The sequence below is a fragment of the Budorcas taxicolor genome, chromosome 13, assembly GCF_023091745.1.
Source record: "Budorcas taxicolor isolate Tak-1 chromosome 13, Takin1.1, whole genome shotgun sequence".
NCBI lineage: Eukaryota > Metazoa > Chordata > Mammalia > Artiodactyla > Bovidae > Budorcas > Budorcas taxicolor.
In genome coordinates, this window is record NC_068922.1 from 17,789,240 (window position 1) to 17,803,600 (window position 14,361).

At 42.0% G+C, this 14,361-nt stretch overlaps 1 protein-coding gene across 2 annotated transcripts in view; it reads right to left on the bottom strand.

Moving 5' to 3' along the window:
- Window positions 1-14,361, bottom strand: part of CCNY (cyclin Y) — a 107,428-nt gene that overhangs the window by 16,077 nt on the left and 76,990 nt on the right. For both annotated transcript variants that reach the window (XM_052650734.1, XM_052650735.1), the window contains exon 4: window positions 9,228-9,328. In XM_052650734.1, coding sequence (XP_052506694.1) covers window positions 9,228-9,328 — 101 coding nt within the window. The remainder of the gene's footprint in view (window positions 1-9,227; window positions 9,329-14,361) is intronic.

Sequence of the window (14,361 nt, forward strand, 5' to 3'; positions counted from 1 at the left end):
TAAGTTTCCATGTTACTCCCTCCAAACATCTCACCCTCTCTTCCCCTCTCCCCATGTCCTTAAGTCTTGTGTCTGTTTCTCCACTGCTGCCCTGTAAATAAATTCTTCAGTACCATTTTTCTAGATTCTGTATATGTGCGTTGAATACGGTATTTATCTGACTTACTTCACTCTGTTCAATAGGTTCTAGGTTCATCCACCTCATGAGAACTGACTCAAAGGCACCTTTTTATAGCTGAGTAATATTCCGTTGTCTATCTGTACCACACCTTCTTTATCCATTCATCTGCCGATGAACACGTAGGTTGCTTCCATGTTCTAGCTATTGTAAATAGTGTTGCAATGAATAATGGGACACATGTGTCTTTAAATTTTGGTTTCCTCAGGGTATATGCCTGGGTCGTATGGTGGTTTTATTTCTAGTTTTTTAAGGAATCTCCATACCGTCTTCCATGGTGGCTGAATCAATTTACATTCCCACCAACAGTGCAAGAGGCTCCCTTTTCTCCACACCCTTCTCCAGCATTTACTGTTTGTAGACTTTTTTAATGATGGCCATTCTGACTGGTGTAAGGTGACATCTCATTGCAGTTTTGATTTGCAATTCTCTAGTAAAGAGTGATGTTGAGTATCTTTTCATGTTTGTTAGCCATCTATGTCTTCTTTGGAGAAATGTCTGTTTAGGTCTTTTTCCCATTTTTTGATTGGACTGTTTGTTTTTCTGGTATTGAGTTGTATGAGCTGCTTATATATTTCAGAAAGTAATCTTCTGTCAGTTGTTTCATTTGCTATTATTTTCTCCAGACAGCATTCTGAGGGTTGTCTTTTCAGCTTGCTTAGTGTTTCCTTTGCTGTGCAAAAGCTTTTAAGTTTAGTCAGGTCCCACTTGTTTACTTTTGTTTTTATTTCCATTACGCTAGGTGGGTCACACAGGATCTTGCTTTATGTCATCAAGTGTTCTGCCTATGTTTTCATCTAAGGGTTTTTATAGTTCTGGTCTTGTATTTAGGTCTTTAATCCATTTTGAGTTTATCTTTGTGTATGGTGTTAGGAAGTGTTCTAATTTCATTCTTTTACTATGTAGATCTCCAGTTTCCCCATCACCATTTATTGAAGAGGCTGTCTTTGGCCCATTGTATATTCTTGCCTCCTTGGTAAAAAATAAGGTACCCATAGGTGCATGGGTTTATTTCTGGACTTTGTATCTTGTTCCATTGGTGTATATTTCTGTTTTTGTGCCAGTACCATACTGTCTTGATGACTGAAGCTTTGTAGTATAATCTGAAGTCAGGAAGGTTGAGTCCTCCAGCTCCATTCTTCTTTCTCAAGACTACTTTGGCTATCGGGGTCTTTTGTGTTTCCTTATTAATTATGAAATCTTTTGTTCTAGTTGTGTGAAAAATGTCATTGGTAATTTGATAGGGATCAGAGTGAATCTGTAGACTGCGTTTGGTAGTATAGTCATTTTCACAGTATTGATGCTTCCTACCCAGGAACATGGAATATCTCGCCATCTGTTTAATGTAATCTTTGATTTTTTTCATTAGTGTCTTATAATTTCTTGTGTACAGTTCCTTTGTCTTCTTCAGTTCAGTTCAGTTGCTGAGTTGTGTCCGACTCTTTGTGACCCCACGGACTGCAGCATGCCAGGCCTCCCTGTCCATCACCAACTCCCGGAGTTTACTCAAACTCATGTCCATTGAGTCGGTGATGCCATCCAACCATCTCATCTTCTGTCGTCCCCTTCTCCTCCTGCCCTCAATCTTTCCCAGCATCAGGGTCTTTCAAATGAGGCAGTTCTTCGCATCAGGTGGCCAAAGTATTGGAACTTCAGCTTCAACATCAGTCCTTCCAATGAATATTCAGGACTGATTGATTTCCTTTAGGATGGATTGGTTGGATCTCCTTGCAGTCCAAGGGACTCTCAAGAGTCTTCTCCAACACCACAGTTCAAAAGCATAAATTCTTTGGCGCTCAGCTTTCTTTATAGTCCAAATCTCACATTCATGTGACTACTGGAAAAACCATAGCCTTGACTAGACAAACCTTTGTTGGCAAAGTAATGTCTTGGCTTTTTAATATGCTGTCTAGGTTGGTCATAACTTTCCTTCCAAGGAGTAAGCATCTTAATTTCATGGCTGCAGTCACCATCTGCAGTGATTTTGGAGCTCAAAAAATAAACCCTGCCACTGTTTCATTGTTTCCCCAACTATTTACCATGAAGTGATGGGACCAGATGCCATGATCTTTGTTTTCTGAACGTTGAGCTTTAAGCCAACTCTTTCACTCCTCTTTCACTTTCATCAAGAGGCTCTTTAGTTCTTCTTCGCTTTCTGTGGTAAGGGTGGTGTCATCTGCACATCTGAGGTTATTGATATTTCTCCTGGCAATCTTGATTCCAGCTTGTGCTTCTTCCAGCCCAGCATTTCTCATGATGTGCTTGCTCTGCATAGAAGTTAAATAAGCAGGGTGACAATATTCCACCTTGACGTACTCCTTTTCCCATTTGGAACCAATCTGTTGTTCCATGTCCAGTTCTAACTGTTGCTTCCTGACCTGTATACAGATTTCTCAAAAGGCAGGTCAGGTGGTCTGGTATTCCCATCTCTCTCAGAATTTTCCAGTTTGTTGTGATCCACACAGTCAAAGGCTTTGGCATAGTCACTAGAGCAGAAATAGATGTTTTTCTGGAACTCTCTCACTTTTTCCGTGATCCAATAGATGTTGGCAATTTGATCTCTGGTTCCTGTCTTTCCTAAATCCAGCTTAAACATCTGGAAGTTCTTGGTTCACATACTGTTGAAGCCTGGCTTGGAGAATTTTGAGCATTACTTTACTAGTGTGTGAGATGAGTGCAATTGTGCGGTAGTTTGAGCATTCTTTGGCATTGTCTTTCTTCGGGATTGGAATGAAAACTGACCTTTTCCAGTCCTGTGGCCACGGCGGAGGTTTCCAAATTTGCTGGCATATTGAGTGCGGCACATTCACAGCATCATCTTTCAGGATTTGAAATAGCTCAACTGGAATTTCATCACCTCCACTAGCTTTGGTCATAGTGATGCTTCCTAAGGCCCACTTGACTTCACATTCCAGGATGTCTGGCACTAGGTGAGTCATCACACCATCTCGATTATCTGGGTCTTGAAGATCTTTTTTGTATAGTTCTTCTGTGTATTCTTGCCACCTCCTCTTAATATTTTCTGCTTCTGTTAAGTCCACACCATTGTGTCCTTTTGTCCTTTGCATGAAAAGTTCCCTTGGTATCCCTAATTTTCTTGAAGAGATCTCCAGTCTTTCCCACTCTATTGTTTTCCTCTATTTCCCTGCATTCATCACTGAGGAAGGCTTTATTATCTCTCCTTGCTATTCCTTGAAACTCTGCATTCAAGTGGGTATATCTTTCCTTTTCTCCTTTGCCTTTAGCTTCTCTTCTTTTCACAGCTATTTGTAAGGCCTCCTCAGACAACCATTTTGCCTTTCCACATTTCTTTTCCATGGGGGTGGTCTTGATCACTGCCTCCTGTATAATATCGTGAACCTCTGTCCATAGTTCTTCAGGCACTCAATCAGATCTAATCCCTTGAATCTATTTGTCACTTCCACTGTATAATCATAAGGGATTTGATTTAGGTCATACCTGAATGGTCTAGTGGTTTTCCCCACTTTCTTCAGTTTAAGTCTGAATTTGGCAATAAGGTTTTCTTTTTTGTGTTGACTTTGTCTGGTTTTGGTATCAGGGTGATGGTGGCCTCGTTTGGAAGTGTTCCTTCCTTTGTAATTTTTTGAAAGAATTTTAGAAGGATAGGCATTAGCTCTTCTCTAAATGTTTAACAGAACTCTCCTGTGAAGCCATCTGGTCCTAGGCTTTTGTTTTTGGGGAGATTTTTGATCACAGGTTCAATTTCAGTGCTTATAATTGGGTTGTTCATAATTTCTATTTCTTCCGGGAAGATTAAACTTTTTTAAGAATCTGTCCATTTCTTCCAGGTTATCCATTTTATTGCCACATCAGTTCAGTTCAATTCAGTCGCTCAGTCGTGTCTGACTCTGCGACCCCATGAATCGCAGCATGCCAGGCCTCCCTGTCCATCACCAACTCCTGGAGTTCATTCAGACTCGTGTTCATTCAGTCAGTGATGCCATCCAGCCATCTAATCCTTGGTCATCCCCTTCCTTCTCCTGCCCCCAATCTCTCCCAGCATCAAAGTCTTTTCCAATGAGTCAACTCTTTGCATGAGGTGGCCAAAGTACTGGAGTTTCAGCTTTAGCATCATTCCTTCCAAAGAAATCCCAGGGTTGATCTCCTTCAGAATGGACTGGTTGGATCTCCTTGCAGTCCAAGGAACTCTCATAGTCGTTCATAATAGTCTCTTATCTTATAATCCTTTGTATTTCTGCATTCTCTGTTGTAATCTCTCCTTTTCCATTTCTAATTTTGTTGATTTGATTCTTTTTTTCTTGATGAGTCTGGCTAAAGGTTTGTCGAGTTTATGTTCCTAAAGAACCAGCTTTTAGTTTTATTAATCTTTACTATTGTTTCTTTCATTTCTTTTTCATTTATTTCTGCTCAGATCTTTATGACTGCTCTCCTTCTACTAATTTTGGGGGTGTTCTGTCCTTTTTCCAGTTGTTTTGGGTGTAAAGTTAGGCTGTCTATTTGATGTTTGTGTCTTGAGGTAGGGTTGTGTTGCTATAAACTTCCCTCTTAGGACTGCTTTTGCTGCATCCCACAGGTTTTGAGTTGTCATGTTTTCATTGTTATTTGTTTCTAGAAATTTTTTTATTTTCCTTTTGATTTCTTCAGGAACCTGCTGGTTATTTAGAAACATAGTGTTTTAATCTCCATGTGTTTGCGTTTCTTACAGTTTTTTTCTTATAATTGCTATCTGGAGAAGGCAATGGTACCCCACTCCAGTACTCTTGCCTGGAAAATCCCATGGACGAAGGAGCCTGGCAGGCTGCAGTCCATGGGGTCACTAAGAGTCGGGCACGACTGGGCGACTTCACTTTCACTTTTCACTTTCATGCACTGGAGAAGGAAATGGCAATCCACTCCAGTGTTCTTGCCTGGAGAATCCCAGGGACGGGGGAGCCTGGTGGGCTGCCATCTATGGGGTCACACAGAGTTGGACACGACTGAAGTGACTTAGCAGCAGCAGCAGCAGTCTCATAGCATTGTGGTCAGAGAAGATGCTTGATACAATTTCAATTTTCTTAAATTTACTGAGGTTTGATTTGTGACCAAGATGTGGTCTATCCTGGAGAATGTTCCATGTGCACTTGAGAAGGTGTATTCTTCTGAATTTAGATGGAATGTCCTGAAGATATCAATGAGATCCATCTCATCTAATGTATCATTTAAGACTTGTGTTTCCTTATTAGTTTTCTGTTTTGATGATCTGTCCAATGGTGTGAGTGGGGTCTCCTATTATTATTGTGTTACTGTCAATTTCTCCTTTTATGTCTGTTAGTGTTTGTCTTATGTATTGAGGTGCTCCTATGTTGGGTGCATAGATATTTACAATTGTTATGTCGTCCTCTTGGATTGATCCCCTGATCATTATGTAGCGTCCTTCCTTATCTCTTGTGATATTCTTTATTTTAAGGTCTATTTTGTCTGATACGAGGATTGCTACTCCAGCTTTCTTTTGCTTCCTGTTTGCATGGAATATATTTTGCCATCTTCTCACTTTCAGTCTATATGTGTCCTGAGGTCTGAAGTGGGTTTCTTGTAGACAGCATATATATGGGTCTTGTTTTTGTATACATTCAGCCAGTCTGTGTCTTTTTGTTGGAGCATTTAATCCATTTACATTTAAAGTAATTATTGATATATATGTTCCTATTGCCATTTTCTTAATTGTTTGGGGTTGATTTTGAAGATCTTGTTCCTTCTCTTGCATTTGTAGACTATGTAAGTCCCTTTAACATTTGTTGTAAAGCTGGTTTCATGGTACTGAATTCTCTTAACTTTTGCTTGTCTAAAAAGCTTTTTATTTCTCCATCAGTTCTGAATGAGATCCTCACCAGGTACAGTAATCTTGGTTGTAGATTTTTCCCTTTCAGTATTTTAAATATATCCTGCCATTCCCTTCTGGCCTGCAGAGTTTCTGCTGAAAGATCGGCTGTTAAATGTATGGTGTTTCCCTTGTATGTTACTTGTTGCTTTTCCCTTGCTGCTTTTCATATTCTTTCTTTGTGTTTAGTCTTTGTTAGTTTGATTAGTATGTGTCTTAGCATGTTTCTCCTTGGGTTTATCCCGTATGGGACTCTCTGTGCCTCTTGGACTTGATTTGACGATTTCCTTTTCCATGTCGGGGAAATTTCAACTATAATCTCTTCAAAATTTTTCTCATAGCCTTTCTTTTTCTCTTCTTCTTCTGGGACCCCTATAATTCGAATGTTTGTGCATTTGATACTGTTCCAGAGGTCTCTGAGACTATCCTCAGTTCTTTTCATTCTTTTTACTTTATTCTGCTCTCCTGAAGTTATTTCCACCATTTTATCTTCCAGCTCACTGATTTGTTCTGCTTCAGATTCCTTCCAGAGTATTTTTAATTTCAGTAATTGTGTTGTCTCTGTATGTTTATTCTTTAATTCTTCAAGGTCTTTGTTAATTGATTCTTGCATTTTGCCCATTTTGATTTCAAGGTTTTTGATCATCTTTACTATCATTATTCTGAATTCTTTTTCAGGTAGTTTGCCTATTTCCTCTTCATTTATTTGGACTTCTGTGTTTCTAATTTGGTCCTTCATTTGTGTAGTATTTCTCTGCCTTTTTATTATTATTTTTTTAAACTTAATGTGTTTGAGGTCTCATTTTCCCTGGCTTCAAGGTTGAATTCTTCCTTCCTTTTGGTTTCTGCCCTCCTAAGGCTGGTCCAGTGGTTTGTCTAAGCTTGGTATAGGGTGAGATTTGTGGTGAGTTTTTTGTTTGTTTTTCCTCTGATGGGCAAGGCTGAGTGAGGTGATAATCCTGTCTGCTGATCATTGAGTTTGTATTTTTGTTTTGTTTGTTGTTTAGATGGGGCATCCTGCAAAGGGTGCTACTGGTGGTTGCATGATGCTGGATCTTGTACTCAAGTGGTTTCCTTTGTGTGAGTTCTCACTATTTGGTACTCCCTAGGGTTAGTTCTCTGGTAGTCGAGGGTCTTAGAGTCAGTGCTCCCACTCTAGAGGCTCAGGGCTTGACCTCTTCATGTCCCTCTTCATCAAAGTCCTTGAGTAGTTTCATTGCTTGTTTCAACAAGAAAACCCACCAACAGGGAACTATGGGCATCTCAGTAAGAGGGCGTTAGAGTGTACAGCACAGGGAACTCTACCTGGTGCTCTCTGGTGACCACTTTAGGCACATAATCAACATCACAACATCACAGTAATGAGACAAACTGATACCATATACCAGTTGTCAGTGTCTACAACGAGGAGAGACTAAGTCAATGTGATGTTTTCTAGAAGAGTCCAGCATCTGTGGTAGTTCTTAAGACAGGTTAAGTTTTTATTTTTTTTGCAGATACAAGTCATGACCTGATGAGACTGAGGGTGTCAGGTTGGACACTCCACCCTTTGCATGGGAGACCCTTTTCTTCCTCTTGGTTTATTAACCACAGGTGACACCTTCAAGAGAATTGGAAGGCAGAGGTCCACAGACGTCTAGGGTCCTCAGCCTTGGCTACCCATGAAACCCTCCTGGAGGGGCTGACAATCCAGATCCTAGATGTGTGGGGCCAGACACACCTCGTGGAGCCCTTAAGCCCCTGTGGGGGCCTTGCAAGTGCAGTATGGCTAAAACTGCTGATGCACAAACCACACACATGACTTTGGAGCTGGTACCTCCCAGACTCAATACCAAAGCATCCAACTGTCACCCAGATTTCCTGCTGGGCTCCTGAGTGTCTGTGTCACAACCAGGGGCAGTGTGAAGTCATCCCCAGGGGAAGTGCTGAGCAAGAGTCGGAGGCCCAGGAAACCCACTGGCCCCGGAAGGCAGGTCTCAGACCCCAGGGTGGCTGGGTTCCAGGGCTGGAGTGGGTGCTAGCTATCAGGTCTCCAGGCTCCCACTCCCCAGCACCTCTCGTTCCTGGCATGAAGCTCCCAGGGCAAAGTGGCTTGACCAAGGGCAGAACAGTGGAGCGAGGGCACACATGGTCCCTTAGCTGTGAGTGTCCATCATGGGGTGATGCCCATTGGTCACCACCACACCCTCTATCACCAATGGAACAAAGGAAGAAGCTACATTCCCATTTAGGTCTTAGAGACATGCAACTCAGCCAACTCTCCAGGTGGGCCCACCTCTCACCTTTCCCCTGGAGGGGACACGGTCCATAGAAGACTATCCCAGTCTCCACTGCCTAGCAGGCCTAACTCACTGTCACATATGGGCATGTGCAGGAAAGGGTTTCTAGACCTGAAGGCCTGGCCCAAGGGAACAGAAAGCATCTTATTTAGAGAGCAAACACTCACTGCACACAATGGCACAGAGAACTGTTAAACATGGATTCTCCTTAAATGAGTACAGAGGCAAAACATCCCAGGTTTTTCATAGTTAAGCCTAGATCAGATCCCCAGCAAGTGGGTTTCTGTAACCTCAGTCAAGGCTTCCTACTACAATGCTGAGGGGCACACTTCATGGAAAACCAGTGTTCCAACTCTCCCACTTCCCACTTTAAAATAAGGGAGCTGAAGCCCAAAGGGAAAGATTTTAATCCAAAGACTCCCCTTCCTCCCTTAAACCCCACTCTACAGCAGAAGCCCAAAGCAAAGGGTCTTCACTCCCATCCTCCCCGCTGGGGAGGGAGCCAAGGTCAGAAGCCTGCTGTCCTTGCTCCAGACAAGCACACTTCCACGGTGCCAGGCCTGCTCTCTACTGAAGCCCCAAGTCAAAGTGGGACCCATCACGTTCTGACGGTAAAATTCAAGCAGAGTTAGGCTGGGATGGAGTTCATACAAACTGGGAAGGCAAAAAGCATGCACAAAAACAAAACTATGCTTAACTCACAATTTCAAGTCATTGAAAATTTTGGTCTTTTTTGTAAATGGTAATATACATAAATATTTTGAACACCTCCAAATTTTAACTCCCAAAATCACATTTTTAAAAGACTCCCTGAGTGTCAATGTCTTCCCTCTACCCAATCCTACCACTTACAGACCCCACAACCGAACAGTCAGCCAGCAGGTTAAGGAACAGAAAAGACATTCAATGAAGGAAAAATGCGTATACCCACCATTTAATTGTATACTTGAGGTTTGGTTGACTGACTGTGCTATCATCTAGGAAAATAGTCGAGCAGGAGCTGTATTTCCTCGCTATTTGTCCTGGAGGATGCTACAAAAACAATGGCAACAAGACAAGAACAATTAAAAAGGGGCTCAAAGTTCTTCCAAGGAACATCATCCCCTTCACCTTGAGACCAGCCTATAGAGGAAAAGTGTCTTACGAAGAAATGTTAATACTATCATCAAGTACAGCACAAAACTCACTTTCTTCCTACAGTGGAATTCCATGTTCTTCCATATTGAAAAGTCACCACCACCACTCCCGGTCTGAAACCTCCATCAGCTCAGCACACTCCCAAAATCGAGCATCAAAGGGTATGCTGCAGAGTCCATAAAAATCACTGAGAAACAAGAAGCATGTACTTATCTCACCAGCAAAAGCCCATGCTTCAGGAGGCAACCTGGCATGAGGCGCCAGAATTAAGACAGGAGTCCACAGCACCCATTTTTTTCCTACCCCTGAGGTACAGTCAATTTGGGGACCATGGAAGATGCAGCCACTGTTAATTTAGAATCTCCTACTCTTCAATTTCACGAGGTGAAGATGTAAAGAAAAAAGTACTCCTTTAAGGGTAAAATACATTTTAAAGGTGAGAGTTATCTGATGCTTTTGAAAATATGACCCGTGGATGAGCTTCAGGTGGGGTGCCTGTGGCAGCTGTGCATCTGGTTCTTTCAGGCTGTGTAAACTTTGAGCTCTTTGGAAAACTTTAGAACTGAGAACTATACTTCTAAAACATACTGCTAAAGAAAAAGAATTTAAATTACACGCAGATGACATCTAACTGAATAGTAAGCAGATCAGGCGATTGTGGGCAATTTGACTAGTATATATCAATCTGGATCATTCTTGCTCAAAGCGTGCTAAAAAAAAAAAAAAAAAAATCATCCAAACCAGTTTCGACTGGCCTGATGCTATGCTGACAATCAAAAGTGTCATTTTCAGCAACCAAAACAATCAGTTCCTTAAGGATAATAACACTGCCCTGACTCAGCTGCCCACCCCCAGGGAAGCCCTTAGTACCCATGGTTTATGAACACGAAGGGAGACTTAAAGCTCATCAGAGACCAAACGCCCTGTTTAACATTTACTTCTTATTTAATAAGGTTTCCAATGCAATAAGGGCTTCCTTTGTGGCTCAGCTGGTAAAGAATCTGCCTGCAATGAGGGAGACCTGGGTTTGATCCCTGGATTGGGAAGATCCCCTGGAGAAGGGAACGGCTATCTACTCCAGTATTCTGGCCTGGAGAATCCATGGGGTTGCAAAGAGTCGGACACGACTAAGCGACTTTCACTTTCACATGTGATAAAATTATGGAAATATGCAACAGCCTGAGAAACAGAAGACAGTGTTATAAACAATCTCCCCTCTTGCTAATCGTCACTCCTTGGGGCATACAGTTCCTAAAACTCCCGCCAGAGGGCACTGCACCACAGAATCACTACGACCCTCCGGAGCGCTGCTTTTACGAAGGGCATGTAGGTCAGGAGGAAATAACCAGAGTCAGGGAATTCAAACGATAAGGCTTGATCTTGGCCAATGTGTTTAGGCACACATTGTTCTGTGCCTGTGTAAGATAACACGCACAGTTGTGTCCAACTCTTTGCGATTCCATGGGCTGTATGTAATCCTCCAGGCTCCTCTGTCCATGGAATTCTCCAGGCAAGAGTACTGGAGTAGGTTGCCATTCCCTTCTCCAGGGGATCTTTCCTTCCCAGGGATCGAACCTGGGTCTCATGCATTGCAGATTCTTTACCAACTGAGCTACTAGGGAAGCCCTGTGTAAGATAAGGGCACCAAAAAAGCCTGTCAAGTTCAAGTTTCTTGAGTGCAATTTTAACATGGCATTTTTCACGTCTATCAAATTAATCACAACAGTTTCATTAAGACAAGCCGGAGACATTAAAAACCATTTTGATCTCTTTTGTAGGTCAGGTAGCAATCACCCTTAAGTCACAGACAAAAACTTGCAATCTAATAATAGATATTAACATGTGCGCCAAGTTTTTAAAAAAATTCTTATGAAATTTTCCCCACCAATGGAAAATCTACTATAAACAGAAATCTTAACAGATATACTTAACACAAAAATTCAGTAATTAGTTGATATATTAAAGAATCTTTAGAGATACAAGAGAATTATTATTTGGGCATAATCACACCAGTGAAGCAAAGGACAGCAATGACTGGCTTCTAATTTGTGAGGTTTCCACTGTTTCCTCTGACACAAATTTCCTCAAGATGAAAATGTGATAGGAACAGCCAAGAGTAAATGGTTTCCCTAAGAAAACATGAGCACTAGAGTTAAAGAGAGGTCAGTGATACACCAGGTCACAGAGTGGGCACTTCCTCATCCTCCTTTCAGGAGTAGAAGTACCCTTTGGGGTCACAGGGTTAACTGGAAACTAGCACCCCCAGGGGCCAGTCCTGCCTGGGGATCCCCATCTGTTAGTCTGAGCCCTCTATCACTAAGGGCTGGTGTGCCAGCGGGGGATGCCAACTCAGCTTTCTGTCTCTTTGCAATCCCATGGACTGTAGCCCACCAGGCTCCTCTGTCCATGGGATTCTCCAGGCAATAATACTGGAGTGGGTTGCCATTCCCTTCTCCGAGGGGTCTTCCTGACCCAGGGATGGAACTCGGGTTTCCTACAGTGCAGGCAGATTCGTTATCATCTGAGCCATCAGGGAAGCCCTCTTCAAACTATCTAGTAATTTCTAAATTGAATAGAAGTCCTTGGCATTGTTATAATAGGGTTAAGTTTGAAACCCTATTTGGGCATTAAGTCATTTGCTAGAAGGGCTACAAGGTTCACAGAATGTATACTTCTCTTGATCTGACATCCACCCCCCACCAAAAAAAAAAAAAGAGCTGAGAGAACAAGGATCCCTCCACAGAAAGTCTCCTGAGCCCAGGGCAGCTCCCCTGCCTGGTTCCTGGTTTGAACTCTTTCGTGTGGAAGAGGCAGGCAGGAACAGTGCTCAATAAATTTGTGTTCTATGAGCAAAGCTCCCAAAGAGGCAAAAGCAAAGTTTAGAATTTTAAAAATTTCAGTTCCTGGATCACATTCACTTCATTCCTTAATTTCTATGGCTTAATACTTCTGAAAAAACTAAATCCGTACTCAAAATACCAGAAAGACTTTGATCAGTTTTGCTACTAAACTTGGAAAAGTAAACAAAATTTACTCACAAATCTAATGAGCAATAACATCAACATACTCAGATGGTGCTAAAATCACTTGCAAATCACCTTCTGTTCAGTCCACTAGGTAAACAGGCGGACCAGGAGTCATTTTACAAGATCAGACAACTATGACTTCAGGACTTTTTCAAGGTCCCCCTTTTATCAGCTGGTAGATTTAGGGCTTGAACAAAATTCTTTTGGCTCCAAGTCCAGCTACAAATGTGGCTCTTGTTAAACTCATAAGGCTCTATATTCCTTCGCAAAGTTTTTACAGCTACCACCTGTCTCAATATTAAGACAAATAACTGATTATTTTGCTGAGGGTAAAGGAGGCTGGCCATTCAACTCCTGACTCACTCTGTTTTAATTTTTTCTTTAACTTAGAATGATCAATTCCCTTCAGGTATGCTGTCATCAAGGGGAGGAAATGTCATGGAAAAATTAGGCTAAAGCAAAAGATGTGCATTTTCTCTAGGTTTCAGGAGAGAGATTCCAGATTCTCAGCCACTGACAATGCCACCCGCAATTTATAATCAGAGACTACCAATTTTAATTAAAAGATTCATTAAAACAGCTAGCCAAAACTTCAGCAAATTTTAAGCTATGAACTTTAAATAAAGCCCTTTACACAATCTTTGCTAAAATACCTAAGTGTCTCTATTGTATTAAATTTTCATGTAACTGTTGATCAGATAATTACATCTAAAACATAGTGCTATTAGCATTAATCTTTATAATTTGCCCTGGTTTAACTTACTGTTAAAACTCCCCCAAAGGGTTTATCCTCAAATAGCTTCAAGATTTAAACCTATAATTCTTTTAGAAGAAGCTCCTTTTACTTTGTAAGTCTCTTGGCAATTCTCAACCAGCAAGCGGTGCCCTCTTTACCAGCCAGGGGTTCCTTCTTTTGGCCCCTTCCTTGGAGGGTGTATCCAAAGTCAGCTTCCATCACTTGCTAGACTGTGTTACTGTCCTGGAGCCAGAAAAAACCTTGTTTCTCTCCACCTGGTAGAAGCTATTTCCCTGTTGTCACCATCACCCCTCACCTTTCCTCACATGGCTCACCTATGTCCACTGCTTTTTCTTAAATAGCAGCCTCTTTATAGATTGTACTAATAAGTAGGTTCTTCAGAAACTTGAAGGGTAAATTAAGAAACAACATCCCTCACAATAAAGCAAATAAAAAACACAATGGATTTTATAAACAAGGGCAAAGAACAATGGTCATTCCAGAGTTCAACAACAAAAGAAACTACAAATGTTAGTTGGGGCCCCGATTCAGAAAACAGCGCTCTCTGTCTTCAGATAAAAAGCTAAACAACTTGCGTCCGGGTGGCGCTTGGTATGACTGTCTGAGGACTGAATGGCCCGGGTCAGCCCCCTGGGCCCCAGGCTGGTTCCACTGCTCAGATGGCTGACTCTTTGTGCCTCACTTTCCCCATATGGAAGACTGGAGTGACAAACAGTACCTCCTGGGCAAAGTTATCCAGTACATTAAACTAAAGAACAGAGCCTGACACAAACATGGTATAAAACGTTCGTTAGACTATACTGATGATTATTACCACTTATCGTCTCTTTATTGCCCTAACTTATGACACTTGAGTGTCTCAAAACTTGAAAAGCACAGCTGGTTTATTAGCCTAATTGAACCTGCAGGTACTTCCATTCCAGTTCTACTTCAGTTGGTTGACGGCACATTCCAGTGGCTTCTCCCAGCGTGGGCAGAGCTGAGATACTACTGTGCAATGTGGTCTGGAGGGCACGCTGTTACCCGGGCATCTACTACATAAGGCAGCACAGAGATTTCTTCTATAGGCATGAGCACATCTGAGCACATTCTGACAACTGTGCTTCCGCTCTTTGTCTCGGGGGGGCGAGAGGGCTGGCAGGGGT